The sequence below is a fragment of the Chiloscyllium plagiosum genome, unplaced genomic scaffold (assembly GCF_037043375.1).
Source record: "Chiloscyllium plagiosum isolate Xiang-an unplaced genomic scaffold, Cpla_swu_hap1 HiC_scaffold_21, whole genome shotgun sequence".
In the NCBI taxonomy this organism is placed as follows: domain Eukaryota; kingdom Metazoa; phylum Chordata; class Chondrichthyes; order Orectolobiformes; family Hemiscylliidae; genus Chiloscyllium; species Chiloscyllium plagiosum.
In genome coordinates, this window is record NW_028270159.1 from 13,714,576 (window position 1) to 13,739,626 (window position 25,051).

Sequence of the window (25,051 nt, forward strand, 5' to 3'; positions counted from 1 at the left end):
GATTCTCCAATGGAGGCTGAGCGCGTGGTTTAACAACACGTCTTTGCTCAATTACTCTATGCCCTTATTAAGAAAACATAGGGTACTGTGTGCTTGATCAACCTGACCTGCCACCTGCTAAATCACTTCACAGCTCTTCGCAGTAACTGTCACATATCTGTCCATTCCACCTCTACCACGTGGAAGCAGGCCACTCGGCCCATTGAGTCCACACTGACACTCCAAAGAATATCCCATCTACAGAAACTCCACATTTACCATGACTAACCCACCGAGCCTGCCCATCCCTGGACACTATGGAGAATTTAGCATGGCCAATCCACCTAACCTGCACACCTTTGAACCAACCTATCCATATCTTTTTGAATTTCTATGCCACCCTCTTTGTATCTTCTGCACATTTTGACACTGTGCTCTGGATGCCAAGAGCTTGATTGTTCATCTATAACAGGAACAGCAGGGATGACCATCAGAGGAGAACTCCATTATAAACCTTCCTCCAGTCTGAAAAAAGAACAACTCTTCACCACCACAACAATGTTGTATCTGTGATGTTTCCCTTCTACGCACTCTATCTCTGCTCCCAGTTCTGTTGTCTGGCACTTTATAAAACACCTTTTGGAAGTCCATGCACATTATCTTAGCCCTACAGGAGAACATGGTGACAATACCCAGGGTCACAGAACTACAACCCAGCCAGATTAATTGACTAGAAGCACATATAAACCACTAAAGGCAAATGACTCGTTTGAAGTTGTGTTCATAATTATCCCTCTTTTTACATGATACAAAAAAAAAGTAACAAAGACATCACATTTTCACCGGACAAGACCTACTCAGCAAACAGCAAGATAAATACAACTATCAGTAACAAGTCAATATATTAAATAATATTCAACAGTAAGAAATTTACAATTCAACTTAAGAATTTAATGTCTGTACAATGAATAAATATTGTCCCAAAAAGATTCATTTTTTTTTACAAAACAAACTTTTTTTTTTAAAAAAGTCAGCACAATTCATTTGAAATTGAGTCCCATTTCTTTGTAACTTAAGAAAAGGAACAAAGGGTATTCATATCAGCCAAAGAAGGCTTGGATTTTAACTGTACAACTTTGTCAATTTTGACCCCAATCCAGGCTCCTCAGCAACTACAACTGACCCTTTGTTGAAAGGTAGTAATGATTCATTGAGGGTTTGGCCATCATTTGTTGGCCACTCTGACCTATTTCATTTGACCATCTTATCTCAGATGTCTTCCAGTCTATGGTCTGATTGGCAACGTCAGGCCAAGAGAACATTAGTCTTGAGTCCCAGGTTAAAATTCTCATTTCCACACAATGATAAACTCACTGCTGGCTGTGTCCCCTCTTCAATGTGGATTAAGACAGGGTCCCTTTAACATCAGATAACCTCCAAGGTGGAGGGCTCTTCATAGCAGGACTCAGAGACGGCTGTAAGGATTCTCACACCTGGTTGAAGTCATCGTTTTCTTTCTCTCTCCTCAGAATTTCAGGGCAAGTTACTGTACAAGTGCGGGTAATAGGTGAGCTGCCTCCAGAGCTAAGAATTGGGGCATAGCAAAGTTTCTATGTTACAATGACAGGTTCAGCGTTCTATACCAACTTCAATAACCTCTGGACAAACCAATCCACTTTGCAGGCACTCAGGGGCAATGCTTCCCATCTTCATTGAAGAGCCAGTGCTCCTGTGACATATCCCTCCATCACGCATATAATCCTTTCTGTTTCACACTATCAGTCCCCGTGATCGGTTTGTTCAAAGTTACTTTACTGGATATGTGACCGTTCTCTCATGCCATTCTCTCCTGCCAAATGATGGAACTGCCCATGATAGGGAGACCCCGGTCAAACTCAATCCATTCTAGTGTAGTGCCTTTCCATGTCTTCAATAGGACTGAATAAGTGCCTGTAGTTTGACATTTCTGGCAGTCACAGTCAGAGACAATATTGCACATTTAATTGTAACACTGATTTTTTAATATATATATATTATATATATATATATATATATATATATAATATATATATAAAGTTTTGGTGAATCCAGTGAACACAGGGAGTCAGCCCAGCTCAGAGGAGTCAGAAAATACTTTTTGTAATCTTCAGTCCCTTTTGCTTCATTCTGGGAAGCGTCGAACTGGAAACGTGCTTCGTTTTGCCTGCTTTTGGGTGGCCCCTTTTCTTCAGCATAAAGTCATAGTTGACGGATGAATTCATAGCATAAAATACATTCGCGTTGTCAGGGATTTTCAATTCTGTAATGGAATGAGAAAAGGGCGTTAAATTCCCTGAATTCCATCATCACCTACCCCTCGACTTCAGCCAAAGCTGCTGTATTTTGACTAAAGTCTTGCTTGACCATCTCATTCAATGTGAGTCCTCAGTGAGTGTGAGAGTATGGACAGCTGGTTGAGTTATTCACGTGCTAATCTCTTATTAAGAAGAGAGTGCTGGAGAAACTCTACAGGTCTGGCAGCATCTGGAGGAGAGAGAAACACAGTCAACACACCTGATCGCACTGGACTCAAAACATTAACTCGATCTCCCCCTCCACAAGGGACCCTCTTGTTTTCTCCAATACTTTCCATTTTTATTTCCGAATTCCAGCGTCTGCAGCGTTTCGCTTTTTTAATTCGGTGGTGACACTTTCACCCGCCTACATGCAGGGGTCAGCGGTTGACAGGGGTGCGGTGGGGGGATAGGGGGGCTAGTGAGTGGAGCCCAGGTTGATTTTACTCTCTGCTGCTCTGGGAATCAGCGAAGGCTAATTGCAGAGACGCTACGATAATAAAACAAAAATAAACCAGAGGAGATCGGAAACAAAAAGAAGAAATTGCAGGAGAAACTCAGCAGGTCTCTCAGGAGAGAGAAAGCAGAGATAACTGCTGATAAAGAGCCATCAGATTTGGAATGTTAACTCTGCTTTCTCTCCCCACAGATACTGCCAGACCTGCTGAGTTTCTCCAGCAACTTCTCTTGTTGTTTCAGAGACTTTACTCCAATACTCCACTTGGAGTGTTGCGTCCAGTTCTGGTCATCTTGCTACAGGAAGGATGCTATTAAACTGGAAAGAGTGCAGAAGAAATTTACAGGGATGTTACCAGGACCAAGCGTCTAAGTTAGAGGGAGGCGTTGGACAAGCTAGAGTGTAGGAGACTGAGGGGGGAGCTTATAGAAGTGTGTAAGATCATGCGAGGCATGGATAGGGTGAATGCACTCAGTCTTTTTCCCCAAGGTTGGGGAATTCAGGACTAGAGGGCATCCGAGGGGAAAAAATAAAAGGGAACCTGAGGGGCAATGTTTTTACACAGAGGCTGGAATGCATATGGAATGAGCTGCCAGTGGAAGTGGTTGAGGTGGATACATTATCAACATTTAAAAGGCATTTGGACAAATACATGGATAGGAAAGGATTAGAAGGATATGGGCCAAGTGCAGGGAAACAGGGTCAGTGTGGATAGACATTTAGGTTGGCATGGACCAGCGTGGGCTGAAGGGCCAGTCCCCATGCTGTACGGACTCTATGACTTTACCCCGAATTTAACCCCGACTGCTGCCCCCACCTACAATGCCCACAGGGAAACTGAATCCCTCATTTTCACACACGCCACCTGAGTCAGTATTTCTTTGTCACAAGTCAAGACAGTTTGGGAAGCTAGCTGCCAGGACACAGGAATTTAGGAAAATTGCATTACCGCGAGAAATGTCCGCTCTCCTGTGAAATGGCCTTTGAGAGAAGCATAAACAAATTTCAAATGTCTCTGGTAACCTTTGCAGCAACAGAATGTGTTTCGTCAATGGACAGGGTGTGGCAACCCTCCAGGACTGGTTTGACACCACTGCGTGTAACATTACTGGGACCCATTTTGTCTTTAACATGCTCTTTGAACATTTCTCTTCACCAGGTACAAGAGAGGAACAATGGCCACAGTCAAGCACTATCCAAGAAGACAATGAGTTATTTTATTCTCTGGTAGGTGTGGAAAGGCCGTGCATCAAGACAATGGAGCTGTGTCAATCTGCAGCTGGATCATGGAGGGGATCATGAGTCAAGGCTTCCACGGGAAAGGCAGGAAGAGGGTTCGGTTCAGCCACTGAATGGCAGAACAGACTTGATGGGTTGAATGGACCACTTCTGCTCCTATTCTTTATAATCTAATGGAGTCACATGAAGAAACCCCCAGGAACTGATGGGATTGTAATAGGCAACCCCATAAATGGATGGTTCACATGCAAGTTTAAAAGCTGTACCCATGCTGGGGAGCCAATTTGATTGGCTGTAATTTCCTGGATACTAGATTACAAGAGGCACATAGTAATTGCTGAGTGTTGTGCAGGCAGCTCTTTTCCCGTACGAGAAAGAATGTCACAAGGTGCTGTTGGACAACACGGAATGGTGGTACTGTCCTCTGTATGCCCACGTGTTTGTGCCCACATTACATACCCCTGTCCTCAGCGATGATCTGCACCAGCTCGTATTCCTCAGGCCTATCCCCATCCAAATTGTGCTTGGCCATAGCCTTTCGAATGACGACAGGTGTTTTATCCTGGCTCGTCACCTGGGGAAAATGAAAGAGAGTTTTAACCCTTTCAAGCTGTAGCTACAGAACCTGGTGTAGGCTTACTCAGTAATGGGAATATACAAGCTCTGGGTGCATGGAGGACCCAATGTTCCTTCTCCTCTAATCCCTCATTACCTGCTACCCCACCACACTTGTGTGTGCATACGTACAGGCAGACACACGCAGGTGCACGTGCACACGCAGAGGCACAGAAACATACACACGCATACAGAGGCAGACACACACAGAGGCACAGACATACACACACACACAGGCACAGACACAGAGATACATAAACGTACAGGCAGGCACACACACACAAGGCACACGCACACACCCATACATACACACAAATAGACCACATGAGCATGCACACAGACTACAGATACACATAGGGGCACCTACAGACACACAGGTGTACGCACACAGACACACACACATACATGCCGACATACATCACAGGGGCACATACAGTGGTACTCTCACAGATACATGCGCACACACAGAATCCCACCCTCACACATACTTTCTTTTGAGGAGATGGTTGAGTAGTTGCAGTGTTTCTGGACTAGTTATCCTAGCAGGCCCACGCTGTGGGGAACGCGAATTGAAATCCCAACATGGCAATTCATGAAAGCACCCCCATCCCCCAGCAACAAGCCCAGCTCCCAGCCCCATTCCCCAGCAACAAGCCCAGCTCCCAGCCCCATTCCCCAGCAACAAGCCCAGCTCCCAGCCCCATTCCACATCAGCTGTTCTGCCATTAAATACTAGAGGAGAGTTCTGGGCCCTGAGCACGGACAGGACACTCACCAAGATGCTCTTGTACATGTTCCCATTGTCAACGTCCAGGCTGACCCGGATGATACAGCAGTCGTCCACCTGCTGGTTATAAAGTGGCAGAGATAGTGTGGAGTAGCTGGATATTCCCGAGACAGAGCGTTTGTGTGTTCTGGAGGACGTTATAGGAGTGGAGGAGACCGAGGATGAGGATGCACTGCTTGACCCTGAGCCGATTCCGGATGTGTCCAATGAGGACAGCGACGTTGATTCCCAGAACTAAAAGAAAATTTTTAAAAAATAATAAAGTTTGCCTCAGGGACAAACAGGTAGCGAGCTCGGCCGGTCTGCCTTGCCTTGGAGCACAGTCCCTTGCTGGCACTGTTGCTGTCCAAGGGTCAGTACAAAGGGGGTTATAAGGGAGCAAAATAAGGTGATCAACCTATTGGTCAGTGCTTTACAGTGAACCTTAACTTGTGGCCCCTGCATTGCCACTGGTATCCCTGTGGTTTACTGGTGTTAACCAAAACCCAACGTTGGTCAACGCCAACAAGTCAATTCCAAATAAGTTATTTTTATTTATTTCATGTGCGTGTGTTTTGTCCCAGTGGTGTAACGTAAACACTGTTGTCCCATGGGAGCTCCATGAGGGAACTATCTCCAGAACGGGCAAACCAAGTACTGGTCGGACCTTGAACAGGAGAAGGGCTGTCGAGGTTGGCATGTTCGGTTTAGTCCAGGCTGAGATAGAGAGATTTTCAATCAGTAAGGGAGTCAAGGGTCGTGAGGATCATCGGATTGGTCATGATCCCACTGAACGGATTCAATGGGCTGAATGGCCTTACTCTTGCTCCTACATCTTATGGTCTTAAAGAGACGGATCAAACAGCAGACAGGACAGCACTTGGACTTGAATCCACCAATGAGAGCAGGTGTCTTTGAGCCCACACGTACAGGCCTTTCTGTGCCAGTGTAAACAGTGTGGTGTTTAAACCTTACAACGACAGGGAGAGGCCACTGCTTTATGCTCAGCCTTCCCCAGCACCTACACCGGGCCTCGGAATCAGGGGTCGGGATTTCACCGTTTGGATGCAACACACAACCGCCTCCCTAACCTTCTTCTCCTGGGAATCTGGCGATTCCGAGATGAAGCTGACGTTGATTTCTTCCGCGTCGGAGTTGCTGGAGCCAGCAGAGGTAACGCTAACAGAGTCTGCCGTGTCCCCACCACCCAGGTACGGTCCGTACTTCAGCTGCTCACAAGATCGAGACTGGGCGCCTGGGCTCGGTGTGTCGGCCGTCGGGGTTTGCCTGCTGTTGGTGTCAACAAGAAGGAAACAGCAAGGAATTAGATCAATCGGTACACCCGTCTCCAAAAACCTCATCCTTACTCAAATGAGGAGCCCTACCAAGGAGCAGTCGGTACTTTGTGTGATATTGTGAAGCTGTGAATCAGTCTTTTCCCAATTTCCATTTTAATGCATGTATAAAATGCTGACTCACTTTCCACCGAAGTACCACAACTTACTCTACAGCTAGGAAGTAACAAATCTCTGCTGTCCAAGGGTGTAGAGGTGCATGGATCATTGATGGGTGGAGAGAGCTGTCAATAAAACAGACAGTATCCTCAGCTTTATTAACAGGGGCACAGGGTCCAAGATTAAGGGAGTCATGATGGATTTGTTTACGACACGAGTTCGTCTTCAGCTGGAGTACTGTGTCCAGCGTTAGGCTCCACATTACAGCAAAGATGTGAACACAATGGGGAGGAGGGTCATAAGATGGGACGAGAAACTTTAATTCGGAGGATAGATTGGAGGAAGTTGCATCTGTTTTCCGAGGAGAGAAGACCAACAGGAAATCTGACAGAAGCTTTTAAAATCACCGATGTTCTGGATAGAGGAGACGGGAAGAAATGGTGCCCACTCATTAGAGAGTCATTACAAAAGCAGCCAATGTGATGTGAGAGAGAGAACAGCAAGGAGTTAGGGTCTGCATGAAAATATCCCAGAGGCAGGTTTAACTGAGGCACTAAATGATTATTTAAACAGGTGCAAGTGTTCAGGGGAAATGGCAGGAGACTGGCACTTAGCCAGAGTGCTCACATTAACCTTGCTCTTTGTGCACATCATGTTAAATCGACATGTTTTTGTTCCTGTTCCTTTTATGAACAGGAACAGCTTCTCCCTATCCACTCTGTCAAATCCCCTCTCAGCCTTCTTCCACCCCGGTAAAACTGTCCCTATGGCTTCAATCTATCCAGTAACTTTCTGAAGGGATTGGATAAAAATGGGAGTGAGTTGGGGGTTGGAGTTGCTGGGCTGTGGGGGAAAGAGATAGGAGCGCAGACTAACAGAATAGCTCATCTGAAGAGCAAACACAGGCCCGATGGGCTGAAGGGCCTTCCTATGTCAGCAATGAAGGCACCCCAGCAAACGGCACTCACTCGGTCCACCGCTTGATGATGCCAGAGTTCTTTTTTGCTTTCAGAGTGTTGCTCGCTGACTCAGCCAGAGGCTCAATTTCACACGAGAGGTTGTAACTGGAACGAGAAAAATGAGAATGTTGTTATATTTCCTGAGTGGGGCAGCTCAGAAACCAGCGAGCTTCGTCCATCTGTTAATCTTATTCAGCCGATCCTTAGAAAACCCCCTCTCCCAAATACTACGGACACACCGAGGGAAACATGCATCGGTCTAGGAAAGTATGAGACCAATGTCACAGGTCAGGCACCTTTTACTGAGACCCAGCAACAAAAGAGGAGGCCATTCAGCCCCTCGAACCTGCTCTGCCATTCACTTTTAACCCAGACTGCTCCGTAGGTCTGTCTCCGTACCCATTCGAGACCCTGCTGTTCTGATCTAGAACCGTTTCTCGGAGGAGGGCAGGTCTGTAACACTGCGTGTGTCATCCAGAGGCTGGTTTGAAGTGGCTGCCTTAAATCTTTCCTGGGGCGCGACCCGTTGGCAAAGGGGGAGAGACTGGGCTCAGGGGGACCTTCCCAGGACATTCCTCTTTGAGGTGGTAATGACCATTTGGTCACACAGTGCCTCTCCAGCATGGGAGACCAATCAGCATAAAGGGAAGTGATGGCTTGGAGGTATTATCACTGGACTGTTAATCTCGAGACAGAGGTCGTGTTCTGGGACCAGAGTTCAAATTCCACCTGAGCATTTGGTTGAATTCAAATTTAATTAAAAAAAAATTGAATTAATAATCTAATGTGACCATGAGTCGATTGTTAGAAAAGCCCACCTGGATCACTTTAGGGAAGGAAACTGCCATCTTTATATGGTCTGGCCTACATGTGACTCCAGACCCACAGCAACGTGGTTGACTCATTAATTGCCCTCTGGGCAATTAGGAATGGGTAATAAATGCTGGCTCAGCCAGTGTCGCCCTCAACCAGCGAATGAATTAAAACGCGGCTGGTGTACTATCTTGGCCGGGTCAGTCCCGGCCAGAACCGAGGGACAGTGGTGTATGTGGTGTGTTCAGCAGCTGAACCTCTCGGCTCTTCCCTCTCAGGGGGCGGGGGGCATGGAAACCAGCATAAACCAACCCCTCCCCTTTGCCTGAGCGGTCCCTTACCTTTCAGCTTCGGTCAGTTGCTCGATATTTCGAAACCACTCCACAAACCGATGATCCGGTGTGAAGGAGTAATTGTTGCAGGCGGACTGCAACAACTTAATCTGGGCGATCACTTCAAACTCCTGCCAAAAAAGACACACGTCCATTTAAGGCCGAGGCAGATAGATCCCCGACCAGTCGAGGAATCAAGGATTAAAGGGAGAGGGCAGGAAAGTGGACAAGAGGACAATCAGACCGGCCACCATCTCACTGAATGGCGGAGGCAGGCTCGAGGGGCCGAATGGCCTCTTCCTGTTCCATGAGGTCTTTATCCACCGAGCCCATGAACATTTAACCCCGGAGTGCAGGGGGGTGCTGAGGAAATGTCAGTATGGGCACCTTCAACAGTAACTTTCAAAAGGAGACCGAGGAGATAGTGAAGGGGAAAGATTCACGGGAGAAAAGGTGGTGGGGAGAGGTGGAACGTTCAGTCAGGTCCTCTGCACTCATCCTTACAAAGCCGGAGACTGACTCCTAACCAGTGACACGAGGTAGGGGGTTGGAGTGCAGCATTCTCCACAGCCTTTCCAAATGGAACTGCGTCGATTTGATCTTCCCTCCTATCCCCAACCTCCGGTGTATTCTCTCAGTCTCCAGGCCTCTGTGTAGAACTGCTCTGATCTCAGCTTTTAACATCCTATTTTAAGCTCAGGGACTGCTCTGTGATGACTGAAAGTTCCCATAGGCCCTGTTCTGCTTGTGGGCAGTTTGGAGGACCAGCAAGATGGGGTGACCTTATAAGAGGTTTACAAAAATTATGAAGGGCATGGATAGGGTAAATAGGCAAAGTCTTTTCCCTGGGGTGGGGGAGTCCAGAACTAGAGGGCATAGGTTTAGGGTGAGAGGGGAAAGATATAAAAGAGACCTAAGGGGCAACGCTTTCACGCAGAGGATGGTGGGTGTGTGGAATGAGCTGCCAGAGGATGTGGTGGAGGCTGGTACAATTGCAACATTTAAGAGGCATCTGGATGGGTATATGAATAGGAAGGGTTTGGAGGGATATGAGCCGGGTGCTGGCAGGTGGGACTAGATTGAGTTGAGATATCTGGTCAGCATGGACGGGTTGGACCGAAGGGTCTGTTTCCGTGCTAAACATCGCTGTAACTCTATGACTCTAAGAGACCGTGAGATGTCAGCTCTGCTGAGCGTCTTCTTGCCTCAGTGTCCATGACGGGAGTGGTCAGTGTGAGTTAGTAATATGACTACCTCATTCATAACCTGTACAATCTGCACTGAATATGACCAAACAGGTTAGGTACAAGAGGAGGCCATTTGGCTCCTCGGGCCTGCACCAAATCATAGAACAATTACAGCACAGAAGGATGCCATTCGGCCTATCCTGTCAGTGTCAGCCCTTGAAGAAAGCAATTCATTCAATCCCACTTCTTTTCCCCACAGCCTTGCAATTTTTTGTTTTGGTTTTCAGATCATTTTCCTGTTGCTTTTTGGAAAAGTTGATCCTGACTCTGCCACACTCTCACTCCAGATCCTAACCTCTCACTGAGTGATAATGTGTTGCCTCTGTCGCCAACGCTTCTTTTGCCAGTTACTTGAAATTGGGCTCCTTCTGGTTCTTAGTCCTTCCCCCAAATGGGAACAGTTGCTCCCTCTCTGGGGGCTGACCCCTCATGACTTTGGAAGATCTCTCACAAATCTCCTCTCCACCTTCTCTTCTCCTGCACCCAACCTCTCCACGTAACAGCAACTCCTCAGAGTCACGGAGACGAACAGCACGGAATCAGACCCTTCAGTCCAACCTGTCCATGCCGACCAGATATCCTCAATTAATCTAGTCCCATTTGCCAGCATTTGGCCCATATCCCTCTAAACTCTTCCTGTTCATATACCCATCCAGATGCCTTTTAAATGTTGTAATTGTACCAGCCTCCACCACATCCTCTGGCAGCTCATCCTGCACACACACACACACACACACACCACCCTCTATGTGAAATAATTGCTCCTTAGGTCTCTTTTATATCTGTCCCCTCTCACCCTAAAACCTATGCCCTCTAGTTCTGGACTCCCCGGCCCCAGGGAAAAGACCTTGTCTATTTACCCTATCCATGCCCCTCATGATTTTATAAACCTCTGTAAAGGTTAGCCCTCAGCCTCCGACACTCCAGGGAAAACAGCCCCAGCCTCTCCCTATAGCTCAAACCTCTTAAACCATTTCCTTGTGAATCTTTTCTGCACCCGAGCTAAAGTCTTCACCTCCTTCCTAAAGTGTGTTGCTCAGAGCTGGACACAAGACCTCCAGTCGGGCGTGAAGCAGTGTTTTAGACAGGGTTAATATTTTGACGATGGAGTATTTTGGAACTGACTGCTTAACGATGAACCAGGCTGTTAAATCACATACCTTTCTCCTTTTCTCAAAGTTGATCAAGCCTCCCTGTGAATTAAAAAACAAACAGTTTAATCCGAGGTCCACTACAACCTATTGTGTATGTGTGTGTGTGTGTGTACGTGTGTGTGTGTGTGCATGTACACGTGGGTGCGTGTGTGTGCATGTTTCATGTCCAACCTCTCTCTCTCTCTCTGGCAACAGGTGCGCTCTGGCAGCTCACGTGTACAACCACATTTTGTTTGTCAACCTGAAGAGTATGTAGCGGCTATCCAGCTTTGGAAGTCCTCACAGGTCAGCCTAACGCTGTCTACACCCAACATTTGAACAAGTCAGCTGCTCAACTCGGTGCTTCTGACCCAGGCTCTGCCACTGATGGTGAACAACGGGAATGTGGAAAGGAGTGCAGGGATTTGGGAAGGTGATGGGGCTGCAGCCAAAAGGTTGGAGGGGGAGCAGGAGCTGGGAATCAGCAGCATGTGAAAACAGGCCTATATTTCTGACCTACCATGAGTCAGCCTGACAGTAACCATCTAAAATGGATCCGTCTAAAAATGATTGTTTATGATATTAGATTAGATTACATTAGATTACATTACAGTGTGGAAACAGGCCCTTCGGCCCAACAAGTCCACACCGATCCGCCGAAGCGCAACCCACCCATACCCCTACACTTACCCCTTACCTAACACTACGGGCAATTAAACATGGCCAATTCACCTGACCTGCACATCTTTGGACTGTGGGAGGAAACCGGAGCACCCGGAGGAAACCCACGCAGACACGGGGAGAACGTGCAAACTCCACACAGTCAGTCGCCTGAGGCGGGAATTGAACCCGGGTCTCAGGCGCTGTGAGGCAGCAGTGCTAACCACTGTGCCACCGTGCCACCCACAAATATATTCCGAATGATTGCTTCAGAGTTTTCTATAGGATGGTTAATCAGAGGCATTGACCCATTTAAAATCAACAGTTAGAATGTTCTTTACATCAGTTCAGGAAGAACACTTGGACTGTTTATACGAGAATGTCACACACAATGCTTTCTTGGCTGTAACTGTTTGTTATACAAACTAAAAACTTTACTTGGAAGAATATTCCTGATGGCTCTTTTTGCACTTACGTCCAAGTGGTCTTTCACCGCAGTATCCAACATGACCAGGTCAGTGAGGAAGGTTCCCAGGTATGGGATCGTACCCTGCATGACACCCTAAGGAACACAGACAGTTAACGTTAAAAGAACAAGTTTTAAGAACAGCTTCTTCCCTGCTGTTATCAGACACTCATATATTAGAGTTAATCTCTCTCTGCACCTTCCCTGCAGCTGTAACACCATATTCTGTTCTATTACCGTTATGTAAAGTCAGGAGTCACATGACACCAGGTTATAGTCCAACAGGTTTATTTGAAATCACAGGCTTTCACAGCACGCCCCTTCGTCAGATCACCTGATGAAGGAGCAGGGAGAGAATCTGACTGAGAATCAAGAATCTTCAAGTCATCAAAACATTGCTTTGCTTCACATCTGGCGAATGAGCACATAGGCACAGAACATCAAGAGGTCACTGTGGTGAAATCTCCAGGAATACATCCAACTAGAGTTAGACCATAAGGACATAGGAGTGGAAGTAAGGCCATTCGGCCCATTGAGTCTACTCCGCCATTCAATCATGGCTGATCGGCATTTCAACGCCACTGACCCGAACTCTCCCCGTATCCCTTAATTCGTTGCGAGATCAAGAATTTATCAATCTCTGCCTTGGAGACATTTAATGTCCCAATCTCCACTGTGCTCCGTGGCAGTGAATTCCACAGGCCCACCACTCTCTGGCCGAAGAAGTGTCCCCTCATTTCCATTCTAAATTGACCCCCTCTAATTCTAAGGCTGTGTCCACGGGTCCTAGTATCCACACCTGACGGAAACCTCCCAGCGTCCACCCTTTCTAAGCCATGCATTATGTTGTAAGTTTCTATTAGATCTTCCCTCAACCTTCTAAACTCTAATGAATACAATCCCTGAATCCTCAGCTGTTCATCGTAAGTTACCATCTTCCCAGAGTGCTGATCTCTCTTCCGTGTTAAATTCATTCAGAGTGTGGGAATCACTGGCTGGGCCAGCATTTATTGTGCACCCCTTATTTTCCAGAGGACAGCTCAGAGTCCGCCATATTGTTGGGAATCTGGAGTCATGTGTACGCCAGACCAGGGGAAGAATAGCAGTTTCCTTCTCCCAAAGGCACTAGTGAACCAGATGGATTTTTCAGACAATCAACTGCACTTTCATGGTCATCATTAGTCTATTAATTCCAGATTTTTAACTGAACCCAAATTCCACCAACTGCCGTGGCAGGGTTTGAACCTGGGTCCCCAGATCATTAGCGGGAGTTTTCTGGATTAATAGTCTGGCGATAACACAACCAGGCCATTGCCTCCCCTTAAATATATGAAAATGTGTTTGTTACAATATTTTCTTGGGATCTCAAAAGCTGACCTACCATTTCCTTTTGCTGCTGTTGCCGTTTCTGAGCCCTTTTGGGGTTGATATCGAGCGTGGCGAACTTCGAGGTTCCTTCCTACAGGTGAAATAAGAAGTGGGAGTCAGACACAGGAAGAATCTCAGAATGGGAACAACAACTCTTTCACGCAGAGGGTGGTGCGTGTATGGAACGAGCTGCCAGAGGAAGTGGTGGAGGCTGGTACAATTGCAGCACTGAAAAGGCATCTGGATGGGAATATGAATAGGAAAGATTTAGAGGGATATGGGCCAAATGATGGCAAATGGGACTAGATTAGGTTGGGATATCTGGTTGGGATGGATGAGTTGGACTGAAGGGTCTGTTTCCATGCTGTTACAGTTCTACGACACTGTATGTTGTTGTATGAAGCTGCCACATGAGCCAGTTACTAAACCAGACCTTTCCTCCAGGTGGCAGCACAATGACAGTTTGAGCTGGGATGTCAACAAAGAAAGTCCATCTGTCTGTTACCACAGCAACGGTGATAGGACAAACTTGCATTTACGTAACGCCTCCCACCACCTCTGTGTGGCCCCAAAACACTTCACTGCTGAGGCTTGGAGTGTGGTCAGTGTCGTGATGTTGGAAATGCTACACCCAGTTTGGCACAGCAAGCTCCCACGAGCAGCCGTGGGTTGCCAGTGGAGCACTAATTGTTGACCAGGATTCTGGGGAAGAGCTGACAACACTGTCCCGCCAACTCCCTCCCCTCCCAATTTCCTCAAAATGGTGCCCAAAGAGACAAACAGGACCTAATGCATTCCGGGGGGGTGGGGGGAGCTTCTGAAAGTGCAGCATGTGCAGGTCAGCCTAGAGAGTGTCCTCAGCTCTCTGGAGTGCAACTGCAAACTCATAAGCTTTCAACTTGAAGAGGAGCGCCTTGCTCACTCAGTCAACACACGAATTAGGGGTGGGCCATTCTGCCTTGTGGGCCTTACCCATCCATTCAATAAGATCATGACTAATCCGACTGTAACCCCAAACCCACCTAGCCCCAATAAATTACATGAAGATAAAGATTAGGAGCAGGAGTAACAGCCTGGGGAGAAATGTCTTCACATCAGGCACATGTGCATATTCCTCCTGGCTGGTAGCCAGGTTTTCAGTTTAGGTTTGTACCCATCCCGGCTGCCTTGATGCATGCTGGGATATGGTCACACAAGATTTGCCTGCTTTCCCGATACCTGGGTTGACTGTGCTCCACTGGTCGGCCAAGGCCTGGAGTCTGTGTTGAAAGGTCTGAAGGGAAGGCCGGGCAGCCCGGTCTGACCTGGTCAGAAACTCTTCCCACCGTTACCCACAATGACCCGAAACAAACGCGACACAATTCCCGAAGAGCCTTTGAGAAGCCTCTGGATAGCCAATGGCAAGAGGGGCCAGACCAGCCTCAGTCAACAAACTGCACTGAGCTCGAAATCGATTACGAGCATAATCCGTCAATGTCCTCGCCCATCCTGATATCTGTAACGTTGCATCCACATCACCCCCAACCCTACAACTCTCCGGGATCCCCGCACTGCTCTAATTCTTGTCTCATCTCGCATTTAAGTGTTCCACCATTGCCAGGTAATCCTTTACTCCCTTCATTCTTCCACCTCCCTCTCATTTTTTAAAGATATTCCTTTAAAAACCTTAACACTTCAACCAAGCTCTTGACCCCGAATCCTGTTCCCTCCTTACAGGACTCACTAACTCTTCGATAATTCTCCTACATTATGCCACGGGACATTTTCCGACAGTAATGCCACTATGAAAATACAAGATGTTGTTGTTGCTAATAGCCCTGGGCTGGGAATGAGGAAGAATTGGGGCAGGTTTTCTGTTTCTGATTGTCCCCCAGCGGTCCTCCTGGGAAGGATGTTTGGTTGACAATATTTGAATACACAAAGACAAATTTCTTCAGTCAGAGGGTTGTGAATCCTTGGGATTCTCCAACCCTGTGCAGTGAGTATATAGGAGAGGTTAACAGATATGTGGGAACCAAGGGAGTTAAGAGATAAGGGGGGGGATAGTGTGAGTGGCTGCTATTAAGGTGTAAGGTTAACCACAATCCTGTTGAATGACAGAGCAGGTCTAAGAGGCCACTTAGTCTCTCCTCCCTCCTATTTCCTAACTTCAGGCTGTGAGTGTCAGGGGCAGGTGGTCCTCTGACTAAAAAGGCACGAGAACCGAGTCTGAACCAGGCTTTAGCTGACACGTGTACACACACACGCAAAACACACGCACACACACACAAAACACACGCACACACAAGTACACTTACACACATTCAAACACACACAACCCACTCCCCACCCGCCTGCTGTGGATCATAAAGAGTTACAGCACAGTAGGAGGCCACTTGGCCCATCATACCTGTCCAATTCTATCCCATGCTCAAGTTATTTATCCTTGAAACCCTGAAAACAGAGCCTTTTGGCAATGATAGTCATGACTGGGGCAGTAGATGGATGGGGACACCACTCCCCGGCAAAGACACGCACTCTCCTGACATGGAATTGTTTCGTTGATCCTTCATTGTTACTGGGTCCCAACCGTGGAACCCCTTCCCTAACAGCACTGAGTGTCCCTACCCCACAGGGACTGAGCTGTTCAAGGAGAACATACAGCTCCACCTTCTCCAGGATAATTACTGATAGGCCTAGCCAGCATCACTCACATCCCATGCCCAACTAAGAAAAGACAACCATGGAATAGATACATCAGTGGAGACCATTCAACCCATCCTGTCTTTACTGTCTCTCAAGAGAAACTCAGCTAGTCCCACTTCCTCACATTTTCCCAGTAACCTCTTTCTTAATCAGATAATTACATAATTCCCTTTGGAACACCTCAACTGGGTCAGTCCCCACCACAGTCTCAGGAAGTGCATTCCAGATCCCAACCACTCACTGCGTAAGAAAGTCCGATGTAATCTCAGTCGGTGACGGGAATCAAACTCACACTGTTGGCGTCACTCTGCATTGCAGGTCAGCTGCCCGGCCAATTGAGCTAACTGCACTGCGGAAGCTCTGCCCTAAGCCGAGGCGTGGTGACGGCTAGGCTTCGCTCTCTATCGGTGACAGAGGACCCCTCTGATCCTTTGAAGCCCACCAGGCCTTTCCTCATGTTGTGTCTGGTGGCTCTGCCAATCACCTCAGCTCGCTGTCCTCTGATTCTCTGCCCTTTGGCCAATCAGGATCAAGTTTCTCTCCATCTACACGGTCCAGACGCTCAGGATTTCGAATGCCTCGACCAAATCTCCTCTCAGCTGGAGAACTGTCCCAGTCTCTCCAGTCCATGATACCACAGAGTTCCCTCAGTCCGGGGAACATTCCTGTGCGTTTTCCTGTTGATGTTCTGCCTTTGTGTGTGATCAGAGATGAAGGAGTGAGGGTGAATCACACGCATGGCCGTGCCTGGAACCACTAACTCCCTTCCTTGTTTCCTCTTCCTGTCCCAACCCCTGCCTTGTGATGCTGTACCCCTCCTGGCCCTTCAGCAATGTGTGATGTCTGAACAAGCAACTCTTTTTGGAGATTGGAGCAACAACTGTGACCTCCACTGACCTTGCAGACTTGCTATAAGCAAAGTTAACCGAGCGATGAGGCTCATGTGGTGGTGGGTGAGTTTGGGGAGTAGAGGGGAGAGTGTTCAATCAATCAATCGCTTTAAAATAAAGCAGGTCATGCTGTAAACAGCTCCCTGCCTGAGTCACTGGGGACTGGCTGGGAAGTTTTCACCGTTTTCAGTAAAAAGCCCCATCTCTGAGCCTGCCCTTGATAATCAGCCAATTGGCTGGCCAGCTTTCTGACAGCAAGCTTGGAGAGAGTTAGAGAGAATGAGCGAGTGAGAGAGAGAGAGAGCAAGGGAGAGTGAGTGAGAGTGAGTGAGAGAGAGAGAGAGAGACATAGCAAGGGGGAGATATTCTTGCATGTCTGAAAACATCGCTGTTTAAACACTTAAGTGTATGACCACATCCTGCCATCTGGTCTCTACTCTACCTTCAAACAGCATGAAAACACTGACCAGAGCGCTGCTTCCAAGAAATCGAGTGACTGTAACCTTCACTCCTCACCACATCACAGCTCTTATGCAACATTTTCAAAGCAGCCACTCGGTACCATCAGGCTTTCAGCAAACTTGTTTTTTTGTTAAAGCACCACTAATGTCCCAAATGCTTTGAATCTTCTTTGGTAAAGTTGTTAAGGGGCCAGAGTTTACAAATAAGAGGTGGCGCCCTTTTAATACTAAGACAAGGAAACACTTTGTTTCTCTCAGGAGTGAGATTCTTTGGTACTCTCGTCCTCAAAAGCCAACAGATGCAGAGTGCAGAATCTTTAAATATTTTTAAGGTAGAGATAGATTCTTGATGACCAAGGGAATGGAAGATTACCGGGGGATGTGCAGCAGTGTGGAGTTAAGGTTAAAATCAAATCAGCTATGGTGTTATTGAATGGTAAAGCATAGCTCAAAGGGCTGAGTGGCCTACTGTTGTTCCTTGCTGGTTTGTTTATAAACTATTTTTATACCAAAGACCATCCTTCTGCTGCAAGTATCCTATCAAGTTTTACCACAACGGCTTGGCGTTTTACCCAGTAATATCCCACTGTGCGCGTGTGTGTGTCTGGATGTGTGTGGATGTGAGGTGTGTGTGTGGATGTCAGGGTGTGGGGAGTGTGGGTGCATGTCTGTGGGTGCCTGTGGGTGTGGGTGTGTGTCTGTGTGTGGGCGTGTGTGTGTCTATACGCTCCCACATGTGGTCTGTGGTCCCTGGAGTGAAACAGTGACCAGCTAACACCACCCCCTGCACTGGTCTGAAGGTCTACCGGTGGGCTCTTACCTTGATGAGGAGCTCACGGCTCAAGGAGTGGTTGTTGTCGTCAGAGAAGATTTCTGATAATTCCTGGAAAATCCGGAAGTTCTCTCTGCGTAATTCCAACCAAAGGAACAAGTGTTAGGGAAATAAGAAAGACAATTCTCTCCAGACAAACAATAACATTAGTACGTCTACCTATACTCACGGAAACACAAATTATCAGAATGGACCAAACCCTTATTCCAGGATGAAGACTGGAATACTTACAAGGACAGGGCTACCTCTGGCTTGTCCACTGCACATTTGAGTTGAGCAACTACAGAAACTAAAAAGTGGAAAATGTATCCTTGCCCATTACTAGAGCACTGCATGTAACACACATAATGGGTTCCAGATTACGTATATATTTTTAAAAGATTCCCTACAGTATGGAAACAGGCCCTCTGGTCTAACAAGTCCACACCAACCCTCTGAAGAGTAACCCACCCAGACCCATTCACTGCATTTACCCCTGACTAATGTACCTAACACCATGGGCAATTTAGCGTGGCCAATTCACCTGACCTGCACATCTTTTGGATTGTGGGAGGAAACCGGAGCACCCGGAGCAAACCCACGCAGACACGGGGAGAATGTGCAAACTCCACACAGACGGTCGCCCAAGGCTGGAATCGAACCTGGGTCGCTGATGCTGTGAGGCAGCAGTGCTAACCACTGTGCCACCGTGTACCCCCCGTCATATTAATGATTATCAATCCAAGGAAACTGTGTGTGTACAAATGCCTGCATTCCACTAACAAATTTAGATCTCTGGCTTCTTCACCAGTGAACAGAGTTTTGTATTGAATGTGTAGGGATTAAACGGCCTTCCCTTATTGCACTGAGCTTCAGCCAACAGAAGCCAAACAAATGGGGCCTCAAACAGCACAGTTGGCAAACACATGGCTTGTGTTGGAGAGAGTCAGACTCAGGGGGAAGATCTCAGCGTTGATTCTTAGTCCGAAAACACCACAATTAGGCAACCAGCAGGGGCCTAAGTTCCCACGCAACATGGGAGAGTCAAAACCGGACCAGAATTCCCAGCATCCGGATACCACAGTATAATCACGTGTGCGATAGACTCTCTTTGAATGCATTAAGCCTTAAACTGACGGTTTATCTAGATCCTTTCTGTGAAAAAGGATCATCAAAAGACCCCCGAGTGTTGCGGCGATGAATGAATCAAAGCCCCAAGGATGGTCTAGTATTTAAAGACAACAACTGGTTAGCATCGAGGCTGGCAGGTCACAGGATGCTATCCTTCGCCTCAGACAGCAGCTGGGTGCCACAATTGGATACTGCACTCTCAGGCTCTGGGTAGGACTTGATTGTAACCAGGAACCAAGATAAGGGTTAGCTGGGGAGTCACGTTCACACGGGAAGAATGCTCACTCATCCAAAGAACGAAAGGAGACAAAAGACAACAAAAGCCTGCATTTACATAGCACCCTTAAGGTACAGCAATATCTCAGGCACTTTCACAGTAACGCTATTGACAGAGCAGTCGAACCAAGTCTCATGAAGATCTATTAGGGCAGGTGGCTAAATGTTTAATCTAAGATAGATTTTACGTTGATAGAGCAGGGAAACAGACCCTTCAGTCCAATCAGTCCATGCTAACCATAATTCCAAACTAAACTAGTCCCACTCATGCCTGCTCCTGGCACTTATTCCTCTAATCCTTTCCTTTTCATTGCCTCATCGAAGTATCTTTTAAATGTTGTAACTGAGCCCCCATCCAGCACTTCCTCAGAAAGTTCAATCCACACGTGAATCATTCTCTGTGTAAAACATTTGACCCTCATGTCATTTTTAAATCTCTCTCCTGTCACCTTAAAAAATGTCCCCCTAGTCTTGAAATCCCCCATCCCCAGGAAAAGACAACTACCATTAACCTTATCTATACCCCTCATGATTTTATAAACTTCCAGGAGATCACCCCTCAATCCCCTACCCTCCAGTGAAAGAAGTCACAGCTTATCCAGTCTTTTCTTGTAACTCAAACTTTCCACACCCGGCGATGTCCTGGTAAATGTCTTATGAACTCTCTCAAGCTTAATAACTTCCTTCCTATAACAGGGCGACTGGAAAGAAGTAGAGGGGTGTAGGAAGTGGTTTTCAGAGTTTAGGGGCCAAAACATCGATGACGCAGCAGAGATTGAAATCAGGGATTCACAAAGAGACAGAGAGCTCAGAGGTTGCAGAGAGATGTAGGGTTGGCGGGGTGGGCAACAGGCATTGTGGAGTTCGGGAGGGTGAGGCCATGGGCAGACGTGATTGTAAATCGAGACACTGCCCAGTCAGGATGTGGGTCAGTGACAACAGGGATAATGGGTACAAGTTGGGATAGGGGGCAACAGATTTCTCAAAAAGCTCGATTTTATCGAGGGTGGAAACCCAAGGGAGCAATGAAATAATCAGGCTGTGTGTTTTTATGTTTTCATGGGATGGGCTCTTCACGAATGTTCCTTGGACAGAACGGCTGGTTAAACCATTTCAGAGGTTGGCTAAGAGTTATTCCCATTGCCGTGGGTGTGGAGTCACATGTAGGTCAGGACTGGGTCAGAACGGCAGATCTCCTTCTGCAAGGATACTTGTGGATCAGATTAGTTCCAAAACCAATGATAGTTTTGTGTTCACCACGACTGAGATTAATTTTCAATGCCACGTCGATTTTTATTTTCTTAATTAAATGAATGCAAATTCATGGTGAGATCTGAATCCCTGAAACATTCGCCCCAGAGACATTACCATGACACCACCATGAGTTAACGTGGCTTTCAGCAGCGTATCCCTATTAAAAGTGCATCTGAGGACAACCATCAGCATTTTCCAAAATGAAGAACAAACACGAAGTAACAGAATAAAATGAGGAAAACTGTCTCACTCTTACCTGGACACTTCATCCCAACTTTTCTTCAGCCTGTGAACGGAGTTGCATTGCAAGGCAGAAAGAATAGCGCGGAGTGAGGAGAAATTTTTGAAAATTCGGCATTCCTGCAGTAAAGAGAGACAAAGCCAGCTGATGGGGAGCAAGGTTTTAAACTCAATTTTTAAAAAAAAATATGTGTTGATGGGGATGTGGGCAACAGTGGCAGCCCAGCCCAGCATTTACTGCGCCTTCCCTAATACCTCAGCGGGCTGTTTAGAGTCTACCCCATTGCTGTGGGTCTGGAGTCACATGTGGGTAAGGATGGCAGATTTCCTTCTGAAAGGATATTGGTGAATCAGATGGGCATCGAAACAATTAATGATAGCTTTCTGCTCACAATGATTGAGATCAACTTTCAATTCCACATTGTTTTTCTTCTTATCATTAAATGAATGCAAGTCCTCCCACTGAGGATTTCAGTCCATGAACGTGGCCTCTAAATAGCTACCCCAGAGACTTCACACAAAGGCTCGGTAGTTCGCACTGTTGCCTCACGGCGCCAGGGACCTGGGTTCGATTCCAGCCTCGGGTGACTGACTGTGTGGAGCTTGCACACTCTCCATCCGTCTGTCTGGGTCTCCTCCCCCAGTCCAAAGATGTGCAGGTTAGGTTGACTGGCCACAGGGAATGCAGAGTTACAGGGATAGAGGCTGGGACTGGGTCGGATGCTCTTCAGAAGGTTGGTGTGGACTTGATGGGCTGAATGGCCTGCTTCCACACTGTAGGCATTCTATGACACTAGAGAACTGGATGGGGGTTATTTCAACAATGGTTTCCATTATTTATTCCGAATTCACATTTTCACCATCTTCCGTCATAAAAGCTGACCCTTCAGTCACGCAGGTCCATGATCAAAGCCATATCTGCAGAACATTAGCCTGAGGTTCTAGATCATTAATCCAGTGATAATATCATGTCATATGGTTTTTCCAAGGAGCTTCTTTTACTTAAATCTTCCATCCCAGTATTACCCAGCTGCTTACCAAATAGACAGTCCCCTGTAGGATTGTCCATCCTTCAGGACTATCCCAGAGTCCTCAGGAATCGAAGGTTAATCGCCTGGACATTTGAGTAAACCCCTGGATGAAATGGCTCTCTTTTCTCACTTTCTCTGTTGCTTACTCCTCGTAGAAATAATCAGAGATCGGGGAAAGGGGCTGATGATCGACGTGCCAAGAGGGCTGCAACGGTGAGCATTTTACTTTCTGATTCGCCTGAAGCAAGACAGTGCTTTGTGATGACAGACACGCCTGACAGCCAATCGGGCGGGAGGCCAGTAGTCACGTGATGAAATCTCCCGGAATATACTTGACCAGAGTTAGCAACCCACCAGCCTCCTGGTGTTTGACCACTGCCCTATATGAGGAAGCCTCCATTGACACCTTTGTGGTTTTCCCTCCTTGGTAACCCAACAACAACAACAACTTATATTTACGGAGCACCTCCCCCCCCCAGCTCACAGTGCTTCATAAGGGCTTTGTAAAGCAAAATGTAACACTCAGTCACACAGGATATGTTGGGCCACATGACCAGACACCCAGTCAGAGGGCTAGGCTTTGAAGGAGCAGCTTTTAAGAGAAAAGGGAGATATAGAGATGGCAAAGTCATCACAGTTCCAGAGGACACTCAGACTGTTCTCTCATTAGAGAGAGTTTGGTGTGTTAGCCACGGGAAATGTAGGGTAGGGGGATGGGTCTGGGTGGGATGCTCCCCAGAGGGTCAGTTTGGACCTGTTGGGCCGAATGGCCTGTTTCCACACTGTAGGGATTCAATGAAATTCTATGAAGACAACTGGGGCTGGATTAACCTGAGAATCAGTGCACTTCAAGCAGGGGGGAAAAATTGAGAGGGACAGTCTTTCATGGTAAGTCCAGCTGGTGTGGGAATTGAACTCATGCTGTATATATAGTGACTGAGGGGTTTAGGGCAGGCTGGATTCCCAAATGTCGGGGTTAGTGACAGAAAGTATTCTACATCTTACCCTCCCAAGATTAATTAAGCCTCAGCCCCTCAGTCAGCGCATTCCCATTGAGTAGGTCCAACTCCAGACTGACTTACCCTGGCCACCTCAATCCACCTCTCAATGATCTTAGCCCTCTGCTGGGATTTCAGGGTCTTGTCGCTCAGACAGGTAGCGATGACACAGTTTGTGACTCTGTTAAACTGTGTGACCGTCGCACGGATTGTGGGCGCCAGATGTTCCTTCCCCTTCTTGTCTCTCTGGGACCAGATGCTTCCTAGGCAGTGATACGGAACCACTTTCTTGAACAACTCCTGTAATACAGAAATCCAATGTCACCATGGACATCCTTGTAACACAGATACATCAGAGAAACCTGTTTATATTTAGGAAAGACATTGTGAAACTTGAAAGGGTTCAGAAAGGATTAACAAGGATGTTGCCAGGGTTGGAGGATTTGAGCTATAGGGAGAGGCTGAACAGGCTGGAGGCTGAGGGGTAACCTTATAGAGGTTTATAAAATCATGAGGGGCATGGAAAGGGTAAATAGACAAGATCTTTTCCTCAGGATGGTGGAGTGCAGAACTAGAGGGTATGGGTTTAGGGTGAGAGGGAAAAATTTAAAAGGGACCTATGGGGCAACTTTTTCACGCAGAGGGTGGTACGTGTATGGAATGAGCTGCCAGAGGAAGTGGTGGAGGCTGGTACAATTGCAACATTTAAAAGGCATCTGGATGGGTATATGAATAGGAAGGGTTTGGAGGGATATGAGCCGGGTGCTGGCAATTGGGATAGAGTTGGGATATCTGGGATAGCATGGACGGGTTGTACCGAAGGGTCTGTTCTCGTGCTGTATGTCTCTATGACTATGACAGTCTCAACACACAGGGGCATCACTGGCTAGGCCAGGATGTACCAGCTCTCCCTGACTATACCTGAGGTGGTGCTGGGGAGAAGCATTCTCTCTAATTTTCTTTCTGGCTTTACCTCCACTGTGCATCAGCGATGTCTGGAACCAGGAGTTAATTGGCTGTGCATGGAACCTTGACGCGGCTGCACACACTGCTCAGCGCACAGGGAATGTTGGACAGCTCCGTGTTTAAGCCACTGCTGCTCCAAGGAGTGGGGCCATTCTGCATCCATTCTGTGGCTGGGGAAGGGAATTCCAGGACTCTGACCTGGCGACTATGAAGGAACAGCTGATGCATCACCGAAGTTGGGATGGCGGGGGAAGGGGGGGGGTAAGTGTTTCCTGTGTATCTGCTGCCCTCGGCCTTCCACCTGGTAGTGATAGTGGGTTCAAAGGAGCCTGGGCAAATGGGAAGCCATCAGTGGTATTATCGCTGGACTGTTCATCCAGTGACCCAGATAACATTCTGGGTGCCCGTGTCCAAATCCCACCGTGGCAGATGGTAGAATTTGAATTAAATAAATATCTGGAATTAAGGATCTAATGATGACCATAAA

At 47.3% G+C, this 25,051-nt stretch overlaps 1 protein-coding gene across 4 annotated transcripts in view; it reads right to left on the reverse strand.

Moving 5' to 3' along the window:
* Positions 1-744: 744 nt before the first annotated feature.
* The window catches only part of LOC122564935 (ral guanine nucleotide dissociation stimulator-like), a 185,706-nt gene continuing 161,399 nt past the window's right edge, over positions 745-25,051 (reverse strand). For 3 of the 4 annotated variants that reach the window (XM_043720431.2, XM_043720430.2, XM_043720429.2), the window contains exons 7-18: positions 23,683-23,898; positions 21,586-21,689; positions 18,678-18,762; positions 13,835-13,912; positions 12,463-12,549; positions 11,355-11,387; positions 8,957-9,078; positions 7,812-7,907; positions 6,481-6,679; positions 5,399-5,644; positions 4,468-4,582; positions 745-2,278 (exon numbers count right to left, since the gene is read on the reverse strand). In XM_043720431.2, coding sequence (XP_043576366.1) covers positions 2,103-2,278; positions 4,468-4,582; positions 5,399-5,644; positions 6,481-6,679; positions 7,812-7,907; positions 8,957-9,078; positions 11,355-11,387; positions 12,463-12,549; positions 13,835-13,912; positions 18,678-18,762; positions 21,586-21,689; positions 23,683-23,898 — 1,557 coding nt within the window. In that variant the 3' untranslated portion in view covers positions 745-2,102. The remainder of the gene's footprint in view (positions 2,279-4,467; positions 4,583-5,398; positions 5,645-6,480; positions 6,680-7,811; positions 7,908-8,956; positions 9,079-11,354; positions 11,388-12,462; positions 12,550-13,834; positions 13,913-18,677; positions 18,763-21,585; positions 21,690-23,682; positions 23,899-25,051) is intronic. The other variant, XM_043720432.2, reaches the window with a different exon arrangement.